Source organism: Leucoraja erinacea, chromosome 10 (assembly GCF_028641065.1).
Source record: "Leucoraja erinacea ecotype New England chromosome 10, Leri_hhj_1, whole genome shotgun sequence".
Taxonomy (NCBI): domain Eukaryota; kingdom Metazoa; phylum Chordata; class Chondrichthyes; order Rajiformes; family Rajidae; genus Leucoraja; species Leucoraja erinaceus.
In genome coordinates, this window is record NC_073386.1 from 38623763 (window position 1) to 38637615 (window position 13853).

Genomic DNA, 13853 nt, shown 5'->3' on the forward strand with positions numbered 1-13853 from the left:
TAATTATTAATTTAATTGATCTTTGCAAGATACTGTAAAAGCCATTCATGCATATTTTCTTAAGGGAAACTGTGCCCTTGCCCTTTGGAATACAAACTGATTCTGTTACACATCAATTTATGAACACCTCCCACTGATCTGTTATGGTTATTGAATGCATCTTGTTAGCTGTGAAATTGATTTAATTTGTGTTGTGGGAGTCTGAATGGCCAAATCTAAAATCTGATAACTGTGTTTTCTTTCCTGTTGAAGATTATGTTTAAGTTCATCAAATTATAACTATTTAAATCACACATGAATTGATGAATACATTTAAGTAATTCCTTATTGTTATAGGCACATTTGTTGCAGGGACATGTTATTGCAGGAAACACTCCTTCAGAAATTCACCAACTTTCTTGCTTTCACCTAACCCTAATGTTTACCTTTGATCTTTATGAAAATTAAACTTTCCCAAGAAAACCTTCTTGCCAATGTTCTAGGATTTGCTTGCATGCACAAGGTATACAAATAGCAGCCACCTAAGGTGCTGAGAAAGTTACAAAAACTGTTTAAATCCGGCTCCCCATGGTCGGAGAAAGCCCCCCCCCCCCAATTGCTTCAATGTTCTCCCCCCGGCCTCCCTTACGGCGGAGCCCCCGCTGGAGCGGCGTTTCTCATCGGGGCTTCGACCCACAGATGCATTGCCGCATCAACGCAAAGCGGGCGATGCTTCACCGGGTCGCCTTCGGGGGCTCCGGAGTCGCGAACATCTACAAGCTGCTGCCGCTCCAGCGCCGGGCGGCACTGGAGGCAAACACCGCGGGGCCTGCCACCGAGTTCCCAGTGTCAGCGGTCCGGCCGTGCGGCCTGAGAACTGTGCCCCAGCCGGAAGGGCTCCATCAGGCCGCTCCACAGACCCCGACGCCGATGATCCAGCTTCGCGGCAGGGGCCTTCTATCGCGGCTGAGGAGTTCGATATAGATCCCGACCTTTACTGTGCTGAGAACTGGAACCTGCAGTGCCTCAACTCAAGACTTTCTGAATCACTTTCTTTTTCCTTTAGTGTACAATGGTCATTTTCTGCCAACGTTTTTTATGGATTATTGACATTGATTGTTCAATTCTTCCCTGATCATTAAGATTGTAAAGCCTTTGGTTCAAATACTGGTTTTTAAAGTGCTATATAAATAAAGATTATTATTATTATTATTATCTGGTGTGATATAAAATATAGTCTCGGACAATAGTATTTCTAAGCACACAAATTAACATGTTGTCTCTTTTTTTGTAATGATTCATGCCGAAGTTCAGGTTATTGCTAAATAATAACTAATCGAATCTATTGAGCCAAATTAGTGTTTTCAAGGTTGAGATCCAAACCTTGTTGATGGCATCAATGTAACACGGTGTTTTGTATTGTACGTGGAAATTTTAAATTTTTTGTTGTTAATGGTAAAGACAAAGTTAATTAAACCACGTACGTATACTCACATTGGTAAATTGTGAAGTTTACATTTTTATTTTCCATTTATTAGGATATGAACATGGATGTTGATTTCAGTTTGGAATTCATGTCCTGGGATTATGATCCTTGGGGACCAACGTGCAGTTCATCTCCAGGTATTCCTTTGTCATCCAGTGATTTATTGTAATTTAAAAAAAAATGTAAATCTGTAAAACCTGTGTGAAAGTTTGTCCACTTGAGAAAATACCACACAATAATAAACAAGTCAAATACTGGTAATAATCAGTAGGTCATGCAGCATTTGTGAGAAATCAGAGTTGATGTATCAGGTCGTTGATGAGTCGTTATCCTGAAATGTTAAATCCTCGTTCTCACTGGAAGACCTGAGTGTTTCCATCATTTTTTGTTTTTGATGATCAACAACTGCAGCTTTCTTGCTTTCAGAAGATCGCCAATGTAAACAGAGGAGAGAAATATTGTTGGAGACATACTCATTTTGAGTGTGGACAATAAACTGTTTGTGAACTGAATTTCAATAAATCAAGCTTAAATAGAATAATTGCCTGTTGGTATGTACAACCTCTTTCCAGATGTATTAAAGTACATGTTTCTTGTCTATCTTTCTTTTTAGATGAACAAATGAAGTCTGAGCCTCAATCTCCAGCTTCAAACTATTCAGTGCCTTCTCCTGCTGATTCAACATTACAACATGTAAGCGGTTCCTAATGTTTTCTTTGTATTTTTGCCAATGGCACTTACAAAACCACATTACATTTTTATAACATCCTTTGATCTTCAATAATTTATTCTTGGGTGCTGCAGTTTGTATTGTGACACCACTGCACCATCAAATTGTGTATTGAATTTTATTTTGCCAGCAGCTTTCCTTAAATCATACAAGGAAAAAGAGTAAGTGGGAATTGTCTGAAATTAATTTGATTAATAACGAGCATAGGATAGGAAAGCAAGAATCTCCATATAATTGTGGTTTCCCCCAAATCTTGTCCCATTTAGTAGAGAGCTGAAAGCTCTACAAATGGCCAGATGGAGAAAACTGAATGTGAACATTGACACGAGACAGTGGCTCATACATTTGGAATTTGATGTCTGATATATTATATTAAAAATGCATGCTGGGGCCCCTCTACCGATCCCTGGAGTACATTGTAAGTCACATCCTGCCAATTTTGGAATAGAACCATTATCCTCTATTCCGTTTCTTTCCTCCAAATTGTGTTAAATTGTGAAGAGCACAAGATTATAAGAAGCAGAAGTAGGTCAATTGGTCTCTTGGGCCAGGTCTGCTGTACAATAAGATCATGCTTTCTGCATCTATGAACTCAACACCATTTTACTGCTGCTTACCCATCCTTCTTCATTGTTCAAATCTGTGCCATAGCTACCATTGGTGACCTTGCAGCCACAGCTCTTGGAGGAGAGTGGTCCAATGTGTGACAACCATCTGACAGAGAAAAATCCTCTTAATCCTCACAACATGTAATTTCCTTATCAATAACACATTCTAGCTTTTAAACTGGAACTTCAGTTAACTCTTCAACGAGTAGAGTTTTGCATTTTCCAAATTAACGTTATTTATTTTTGATCAGCTTGTAATTGACCATGTGTCTGGTGAATGCTCTGTGTCTTTGTCCCCAGCTAACAATTGTAATATTGCCTCCACAACAGGCATTATATAATTATTATTTCTTATTTCTCCTAACATTGGTAATTAACGCAGTGACAACGGCCAATTTTCCATTTCCAGAATTAATGTTTTGGAAGATTGTGATTTGAGCATTCTTCTGCAACACCTGTTTTTGCACCATCCGGAAACTTTTAACCCCTCGGAATATCTTTACCTTTGATCTCATTTTTTTCATACTTTTTAAAAACTTTAAACCTATTTAAAGTTCCTGCCTTTAAATTTGGTGAAAAAGTTTTGTTCCATTCCTGATACCTTATCCTTTAAGCCTGAAGAGTTGCAATGCGTCTTCTATTTTTAATTTTTAATGATAAAAATTTGTGTATGAATAAGCATGTAAATATCAACAGCCTGCAAATGCTCCTTTTTTTCATTATGTACAAATACTGTCATGAATAGAAACAGTCTTAAATTTTCAAAAAAATCCTGTGGGTTTCTTAAACTTTAGATGTGGCCTTTGAATAATTGCAGAAGGTGCTTAAAATAATTTAAAGACTCGTTCAGGTGAAAATTTTATCTCCTTAGAGTGACATCCTGTTTCTTTTATAATGGGAGTTACACAGGGACTCACCTTGTCCCTGTCTTTCTCATTGATTCACAATTATTTTGTCCCATTTCATTCCAATTTCATGTTTGATTTCCCTCTGTTTTTCCATTGTATGATCAGCCTGTTTCCTTTCATAGAAACATAGAAACATAGGGAAAAGATTAGGTGCAGGGGAGTAGGCCAGATTCGGCCCTTCGAGCCTGCACCGCCATTCAATATGATCATGGCTGACTGCATCTTGGTTGGAACCAGTCTGTTCCAACTCAGTATCCCGTACCTGCCTTCTCTCCATACCCTTCCTGATCCCCTTAGCCACAAGGGCCAAAATTCATCTAATAATCCCTCTTAAAATATTGTTAGCCAAATGAAGGCACTGGCCTCAATTGGCAAATACCAAAATCTCTCTGTGGCAGAGAATTCCAGAGATTCACCACACTTTCTCTGTGTGAAAAAAGTTCTAATGGCTCATCTCGGTTTTAAAGGATTTGCGCCTTGATCCCCTTTATCCTTAAGCTGTGACCCCAATTTGTAAATGGACGTTCCCTAACACCCTCGGGAACATGCTTCCTGCATCTAGCCTGTCCAACCCCGAGTTGAGTCTTAAGAAGTTTTTTCTTGTAAGTTTCTAGGAGAGGTGTAGATCCCCTCTCAATCTTCTAAAGCCGCTTGTCTAGAGAGTATATCAAACCAAGTCTATCCAGTCTTTCTTCATAAGACAAGTGGCAGTGCCTGACCATCCCAGGAATCAGTTCTGGTGAACCGTCCTCTCGGGGCTGCACTCCCTCTATGGGTCAATAATGTCCGTGCTTGCAGTCCTCAGATTTGAAGACCCCCAAAACTGTGTACGCAATACTCAAACCCACTATCCTGTGTTCCCGTCTCACCAAGAACCCGACCCGGATGATAGCAGGTGGCCGATGTACAACTGCAGTAGAACCTCTGCTGCTGTGGGTCTCTGGGTTCTCCGTTTGCCCATCCTTTCTCCCCAATGTTAACTCTTCTGATGTTAATCAATGCTTTTATACGATACGATAGAACTTTATTTATCCCAGGAGGGAAATTGATCTGGCAATTAAAGTGACGAGTGGAAAGGATTGGGGATGTGCAAAGATTTGGGAGGGGGTGAGGAGGGGAGTCAGTCTACCCCACGACAGAAGGGGGAGGAAATGTACAGATTGATAGCCACAGGGAAGAAGGATCCCCTGTGGCGTTCTGTACTGCATCTTGGTGGAACCAGTCTGTTGCTTAAGGTACTCCTCAAGTTGACCAGTGTGTCATGGAGGGGTTGAGCTGTATTGTCCAAGATGTTCTGCAGTTTGAGGAGCATCCTCCCTTTGACAAAAATGAGATTCTGTTTCGGCCAAGTTTTATTTTAATCTCACACTTCCAAAACTAAGGAGCTGAAGAACTGTTTGTTAAAACATTTGTGCTCCTGTACAGGGGGGTGGCCGGAGAACTGCACACAGCCCCGAGTCTCAGTATCAGCTGCGTACTGCCTTGGCGGGGACAGCTTCCACTAACATCCAGCAAGTCCTAAAATTCCTTGGTATTTCTTGCAATAATGCCAGTAGCTCTGTACAAAATCTGGTCCATTGTTAATCTTTTTGTCCAAATTCGAAGGCACTTGTTTGAATCTTCAGTGCTATTTGGCAAATATGGATTAACAAAATGTCTCTGAAATGTCCCAAAACACTGAGAAACGGTCAATTTGGTAGTATTATCAAATAAGTTACATCATTTGGAGTAGATATACTTTGCAGGTGTATAAGGGCAACAGTATTCTGTTTGTATAATTGTTGTAACTATTACTTTAAACAGGACGAGCTGCTCTTCACTTCATCACCTCAATCCTCACCAAGCTCAACATGTTCTTCCACAGCACAGGAGTTAAACGTGCAATGTTCACCTGAAACAAAACAAAGCATCTTAGAACAAGGTATGTATACCTGGAATAAGTGGGCTGTCTTATAAGGAAAGGCTGGGCGAGCCAGGTTAGTACCTACTGGAGTTGAGAAGAAAGAGACAATGACAAAATCTTGGGGGTTTTGATCAGGTGGTTGGAGTGGGTATTTCCTCTTGAGGGGAGCAATGAAAATTAGGAATAATGTTTTTGAAAATAAGACATTGAAGGACAGATAAGGCAATATTTCTTCTTTCTGAGGATTATGACTGTGAAATTGTAATCTACACATGTTTTTTAAATATTTTAAAGATTCTTGATTTGAATGGGGTGAAAGGTTTCCACCAATAGCTGTGAACACATCACACTTGGATCAACCCTGACTTTTATGTAATGGTGGAGCAGATCTGAAGAACCAAATAGCTAATTACTGTGAATTTTACGTTTGTCACTGAAGCTCTCCTCTACATTTATTTCCATTGTTTTGTGTGTGCATGCCATGGCACCATCCTGGGGCTGAGCAAATACCTGAGCCAAATTCTGTTGGCATTTTCATTGTTGCATTTGATCCAGATGAGAGCCTTTGACCATGTAACTGCTCCTTCATCAAGATCACCTCCTACTTCCTTCTCTTTAACATGGCTTGACTCAAACATCGCTCTGTTTTATTGCTGAAGAACTTATTGCCTCTCTGAATTGACTATTCCAAAAACTAAGTCATCCTTGCAAATTTCATTGCATGTAAATTTAAGCTCGTCAAATTGTCTGTTACACTGAAGCAAATTGTTCAAAGCCCTAGGTTTTCATCTCTACATCCCAGTTAACCTATTTTGGTTTCCATATTTCGGAAAATAAGATACTACCTGTCTTTTAAATATCTTCACGTGTTACTGTTTTTGAGATTTCCATTTTTTGGGCTTCTATTCATCTCCAGTTTTAATTAATTGCTCCACTATCCAGAGTTAATTGTTCCACTATTGAAAATGTTGTTTTTGACTGTCTTGGCAAGTAACTCTGGAATTTAAGTATTTGCCTCCTTGCCTTTCGCCTTCTTTTCTCAGTAAGATGCTCATCAAGTCACTTACTTTATGTGGCTTAATGTCATATGTTTGAGAGTTGTTATGATTTTTAATTTGGCATATGAAGAGTTATTATTTAAATACCCTTTTAGATGAGGTATATACTTTTTCTAAATATTTGTCATACAGCACGGAGACATGCTCTTTGGCCAACTAAGTCCAAGCTGACCATCAAAACATCCATGGAGTTGTGTGTCTTTATAATTCTCTTTCTCAAAATGTTGATTAAAAATAATCTTTATTTATTTTTCTACAAGCAGAGAAAGCTTGATTTTTGATAAGCAAGCAAGTGAAAGGCCGTTACAAGTAGTTTTGGTGACATTCACCCACATTGAATGGCAGGGCAGGTATGAATAGCCAGGCATTCCAACTTCTGCATCTAATTTGTATGTTTGGCTCTTCGTATGAAAGTTGTTGAAGTGTTCGGCACGGACTAGAAGGGCCGAGATGGCATGTTTCCGTGCTGTAATTGTTTTATGGATAGTGATGGCAGAGCTATCAGAAATGGATTGAGCAAATGCTTTGAACACTTTTACAAAGGCTATTTACAATGACCACAAATGTTGTTTTGGGTACTTCCGATAAACAAAAATATGTGAATCTACTTTTTGCTGAAGTTCAAATACGAGACATGATTGTCATAGCACCAAAGGCCATTGTTTTAATACTTCTACACTACAAATCACCCATTCGATTTTTGGACTGCCGTTAAATTTGACATGGGTCGCGACTCTTACATGTAGCATTGGTTGGGAATGGCAAAGGAAAAATGTCTATACGTTTTAAAAGTTAATGTCTATGATGAGTGTACAATGGCTCCAAAAGCAGCCGTTGAAGCATTAGCTCAAATGATACAAGATCTGAGACACAATCATACATTAATGGTTAAATGCTAACAGTAATTCCACAAGGCATTAAAGGAGATGGATTAAAAGCCTATCGTAACACATCATATATTTGGTGAAATGTTAGATGATTACATTTGATAACTAAAGTGGAACAGCGGTAGAGTTGTTGCCTTACAGTGCCAGAGAGCCGAGGTCGATCCTGATCACAGATTTTGTCTGTACGGAATTTGTACGTTCTCCCTATGACCGCGTTGGTAGACGTGCAGGATGGTAGATTAGTTGGCATCAATAAATTGTCCCTAATATGTAGGGTAGAACTGGTGTACAGTGATCGTTGGTCGGCGTGGTCTCAGTGGGCCAAAGGTCCCGTTTACACACTCTATCTCTAAACTAAGATGCAAGTGCATTTGACAGCCAATCCCTCTGTCAGAGTTTGTCACCTGTCCATCGGATGGCGCCACCGCAGTGGCTGCCTTGCCAGCAGCTCGTCAGTCATTTCGCGCTTTTTGTTATTTTTAGTGCGTCACTCTAAGTGTATGTTTTAATGTTTCTCAGTATGTCTTATGTGGGGGGGAATAGAGGGAAACCGTTTTTCAGTCACTTACCTGGACGGAGATGCGTCTTTTCTCCGTTGCATCTTAGCCCCCCCCCTCGTGGCCCACCTCGCGGCTACCAACTGGATTGGCACGGCCTTTCCTACCAGAGACCGGCCCAGAGCTTCAGTAGCAGGCGCAGCGCTGAATTACCATCGCGGAGCATGGGATCTTGTCGAGGACCGCCAGTGTTGGAGCTATGTTCAGCGGGGCTTGCTGACTTTAACATCGTGGAGGCCTGGGATCTTTTGCCGAGGATCGCCTGTGTTGGAGCTCCGCCCAGCTCGGCCTGTGGATTTCGGAAGCCGCGATCTCTGGTAAGAAGCGGCCGATTCGGAAACTCCAAGCCGCAGAGTGTGTTCCGATCCGTTCTGACGCCAGAGTTTCGGTCATCCCGGCAAGAGGGCCTGTACATCGGGCCGTCCGTAGCAATATCTGCAGAGGGTTCCAGGCCACGACTACAGGTGAACAAAGAGGAAGATGACTGAACTTTATTGCCTTCCATCACAGTGAGAAATGTTGATTCCACTGTGGTGGATGTTTTATGTTAAATTCAATTGTGTATTGTATTCTTTTTATTCGTGTGGCTGTATGGTAACTCAAATTTCACAGTACCAATTGGTGCATGTGACAATAAATGTAAACTTGAACTTGCTTTGCATTTACTCAAGTTAGGAAATTAAATGTGAAGACTCAACAGAAATGATTTTGATGAAATACTTGGGCTGAATTGTTAGTTCGGTAGTTCAATAGTGCTTTATTTGTCACGTATGCAAATGCACAGTGAAATTCTCTTTGGATATATTACACATGCGGGCACCGCCATTATTCAAAGTCCAAAGACCAATCGGCCTGCGACCTTGGAGTACTGGACCAGTTCATAAGAACCGATGTCCCTCTCCTCTTCTCGTCCTCGGTGGTGGGCGAGGAGGTGGCAACCCGAAGGTCAGAAGCCAGGGCTGCCCCTTCATCCCCTGCCCTCTTAAAGCATACTTAAGCATACTTGAAAAGACGAGAATATTGCAGAGATTTTAACGACATCAATTTGGAACTTTTGCCTGGGAAACATGGAATTCTCTACCCATTTAATTTTGTTTTGGTTACATGCAATAAATTAAAGTGAAAGAACAATACACATTTGACTGTTTTCAACTTTGTGTTGAAATGGTTTATTACTGTGTGTTTATTTTTTGTCCTTCATTTTGATGTGGTAACCATTTTAAAATTCAGTGCTATTGAGAACAATCTTGATCCACGATGATGATGTTCAAAGTGATTGAGCAGTCCAGGTTGGTCATTTTTTAAATTGCTGATCATTATTTTCCTGCTGACTGATTTGGCGAGTCTGTTATAGTATGAAGTGTCAGGTAACTGATATTTTCCTCCAGATTTTTCCCTATGTATCCTTCCCATAAGACAGTCATGATTGTATTGATTGCTAAAATAATTGGAAGAATATGTCTCGTTTTTGTGAAGGCACTGACCATATGAAGGGCAATGATGTTTTGAGCTGAGGAATGTGTTTAGCAGCTCAACTCCAAAGTGTGTAACCAATTACCAAAATGTGGGCAGGATTTTTCAAAACTCTGCAAAGTCTGAATTTAATTTTAGTCCTTGATAAAGATTTTGAATTTGATTTTTAAATTTATGTACTTATGTGTATGTTTATAGTTATTATAATTAAAGCAACAATTAATTAAATGTTTTTCTGAATATTTATCTTGTGTAAAGATGAAATTGTTAATATTAATAAAAAGAGATTGTTATTTGCAATTGATCATGAACTGAAATTAGTTAACTTGCTGTAGTTCTGCTTTGATAGTGAATTATAAAATGTTTATATTAATGACTTGTTTTTGCACATAATTAAAAACAGTATTTTTGTTTCAGTAAACGTCCCTTCAAATACATCAAAGCAGAAGCCTATTCAGCCAAAGCCCATCTTCATTCCAGCTTTACCAGTTTCGCAGTCAAGTCCAGTGTTATCTGGGAAAACCATTATAATTAAACCGATTCAAAATGTTATGTCCATTCTGAAAAAACAGCCAATTAGAATCTATCCTGCTCCTGCTGGTGAGTATATTCTGATTATTAAATCCTGTGGTTGTTAATTTTTCCCAAGGATAATTGTTTGTGTTAATTATTGTCTCTCCACCTGACATATGAACATCTCTCTAGAATGCTTCCAGGACTGAAAGCGCTAGTTTTCCTGGTGCAAGTCAGTCTAGGGAGCCTCGAATCAACATGAACGTAGAGGTCGGGAAAGTAAGGCTTTGATTATATTTAACCTGATACCATCATCTTGTTGCAGATCACCTTCCAGGGTTTGAGTGACAAAATGCTTCAATTAATGCACTGTTTTCTGGAGACCTGCATTATAGGTTGATCTTGAATACACCTTGGTTGGGATGCCATTCAGCCATGCTTGTATACCTATACTGGAAACATTAATTTGCTTCGAAGTAGATCATTGAGGTCCAGCTCTAAAACCATAATACCAAGCATATAGATGTTCACCAGTAGTTTAAAAGCAATACTAGAACAAAATATTAACATTTCGTATTTAAAATTTGGTGCAGATATGTTTACAAAAAACTGGAAAACAAAGCAATGTAATGGTGTAGTATGATTGCAGCACAACCACAGTTTTTTTATTAGACACCAAAGCAAAAAGTATGCACTCACCATTAAAATGGTTATATTCAAGGTCTACTATTGACAAGATAAATACCCAAAGTTTAATTCTGAATCTTTTGATGTTTGTACTTTAACTTTCCATATTCTTGCCTTGGATATCGGCAAATAACTGCTTCAAGCAGTAAGTAGAACATCACAAAAGAGAAAATTACAAAACATATTTTTGACCTCTCTTCTCAGGAGTTCTTTTAAAAATAGCTATTTACTTTGAACATCCCTCTTTAAAAATAAGGGGTAGATGACATTTAGAACTGAGATGACGAAAAACATTTTAACACAAAGTTGTGAATTTGTGGAATTCTCTGCCTCGGAAGGCAGTGAAGGCCGATTCACTGGATGCATTCAAAAGAGAGTTAGATAGAGCTCTTAGGGCTCGCAGAATCAAGGGATATGGGGAGAATGCAGGAAAGGGGGTACTGATTGTGGATGATCAGCCATGATCACATTGAATGGCGGTGCTGGCTCGAAGGGCCGAATGACCTACTCCTGCACCTATTGTCTATATATCTATGCATTTTTTATGCATGTCGTATAAATACAATAGTTTTCCTGAACTAGAAAGCTGGTAATTCTGAAAGTGAGTGAGGTTGGATGTTGAAGCTTTTCGGGGGGGGGGTCTAAATTTCATCCTGTGCATCAGCTCAGAGAAAGTTTCTATATTGAGGCAAGGCTGGAATGGAGAGGCATGAGATATTTAATGTTGGTCCCTTAGATCATGTTCTGATAACCAGACACTGAAAGATGAATCGGTTCAAGAATGTCTTAACAATCTTTGGCACAGTAAGGAGGATTACTTTTGGGACATTAGTGTAGCTGAGGCAGACATCCACAAGTACTCAATGGGTGTAATATGTAGATGTAGGAGCTCATGAAGTTTTCATCCTATGACTTGAAACATGAAAAAAAAATATAATAGAAAGAGTAAAGTAAAAAATAGCAAGATCGTTACAATTTAAAACTACATGTGATTAATGAAAAATGATCAAGAGGCAAAAGAAGGATTGGATGGTTTCATATTTACTAATGACAAAGAAGGACGCCATTCAGTCCACTGAGCCAGGACCCTTACAGAGCAGTCCTTTAAATTACCTTCAATTATTACCCTGTAATCTGTTCTCTCTGTGCCAGAATTTGGAGGCTGCGGACATCAGAAAAAACTGAAGAGATGAAGCAATTTGTTGCTGGAAAGCCAGAGACTGAATAGTAATCTAATATGTCAATATGTCATAAATCAACGATGGGTTTGGTAGGTGAGAGTAGACCTTTCCACATAGAAGGAAATCCAAGTACATGGTCATAACTGAATAGGAATCATGATTGAGTCTGAGGCAACTTCTTCACATAGATTAACCCTTATTAATTCATGCAATTTATAATCTCCACTACACATATGTGCATGCCACCCTTTACATGGTATTACGGTACTACACGAGGTCAGCTAACTCGCCCACTCTCTCACAAGCCAGCGGAGCTAGATGCGAGCAGCTGGCTGTTTGCCTATGGAATAAAGATTGATCTTCACCATGTGCGCGTTGCTGTGGATCATTCATAAACATGGTGTCAGAAGTGGGATACGAACCCATGCCTCCACAGGAGACTGCAATATGGCAAAACTTGTCACTATTGTAAAAAGAAAGGCCACTTTATCCGGTGCTGCTGTGACCGTGCCAACAGGGCCAGACACAATAATCTCTCTATGCGCTTGAGCCCTCACTTTCCCACGAGGCACTGACAGAATCAGCAGTTCCAGCAGAACCACGACTGCAGCTCCTGCAAGAAGTCAGCCAAAACATACATCCTTGTATACCCGATTCACCGTCTACAGACAGTGATCCCATGACAATGCTCAGTATCAACAACACCAGAGTTGCTGCTAAGATAGATACAGGAGCGAGATGTAACGTGGTCTCTCTATCAGACTTCCAAAGAATTCACAACAACGAAACTGTCATGAAAACAATCTCAAAGTTACATCCATTTGGTGGGGATGGGGGGGGTTGCAACAGCTGGGCAAGCTTCCCACACAATGTAGCATTGTAACCGACAAGGAAGTCATACTTGTCGTTCGTTCTCCTCACCGAATCCCGCACGCAATGAAGGACCGTGTCAAAGCTGAATTCCACAGAATGGAAACACTGGGCGTGATAGCCCCTGTCAACGACCCCTCCTCCTAGGTCTCCACCATGATTGCAGCAGTCAAGAAGAACAAAGACGAAATTAGGATCTGCATCAACCCTAAAGATTTAAATACTGCCATCAAATGGCCACACCACCCAATTTGGACAGTGGAAGAAGTCGCAGCCAACCTGGGTAAGGCCACAGTTTATTCTATCCTAGATGCAAAGAACTCATTTTGGCAAATGCCACTAGACCATGCATCCTCCATGTTAACCACATTCGCGACACCCTTCGGACGCTACCGATTTTTACGAATGCCATTTGGCATCAATTCAGCCAGTGAGGTTTTTCAACGTCCTATGGAACAATTCTTTGCTGGCTACCCATGCGACATAGCCGTGGATGACATCCTGATCACCGGGCGCAACGCACAAGAACATGACTCAAACCTCAGCAGGTCCTGAATCATGCCAGCGATTCCTCTGCCGATGCCAGCGCCATCCCTGCCTTCCCCGTTACCCCCATCTCCACCGGTGTCTTCTCCTCCGCGTTCGCCCGATAATAGGACTTGCTCCCTCAGAGAAGGAGGAGGTGTATGAGAGGTATTACCGTACACGTGGAGGTTGTGTCTGCAAGCCAAACGCGCTGATTTGAAAATTTACTGGCTACACTTGAACTGTTCATGACCTGTTTAGTTTTACGTGCTCACATATGCAGTAAAATAATAAATGCTGCACCTTATACTGATATTTTACAATATGTGCCACTAACCACTCTATATATGCTTTGCTTCTTTAAGAGGAAGGATGTAGATTAACCCTTATTAATTCATGCAATTTATAATCTCCACTACACATATGTGTATGCCACCCTTTACATGGTATTACAGTACTACACAAGGTCAGCTTACTCGCTCTCTCTC

At 40.3% G+C, this 13853-nt stretch overlaps 1 protein-coding gene across 2 annotated transcripts in view; it reads left to right on the forward strand.

Annotated features, from left to right (window-relative positions):
• Positions 1-13853, forward strand: part of atf6 (activating transcription factor 6) — a 214308-nt gene that overhangs the window by 17935 nt on the left and 182520 nt on the right. For both annotated transcript variants that reach the window (XM_055641983.1, XM_055641984.1), the window contains exons 3-6: positions 1518-1602; positions 2079-2158; positions 5515-5632; positions 10007-10189. In XM_055641983.1, coding sequence (XP_055497958.1) covers positions 1518-1602; positions 2079-2158; positions 5515-5632; positions 10007-10189 — 466 coding nt within the window. The remainder of the gene's footprint in view (positions 1-1517; positions 1603-2078; positions 2159-5514; positions 5633-10006; positions 10190-13853) is intronic.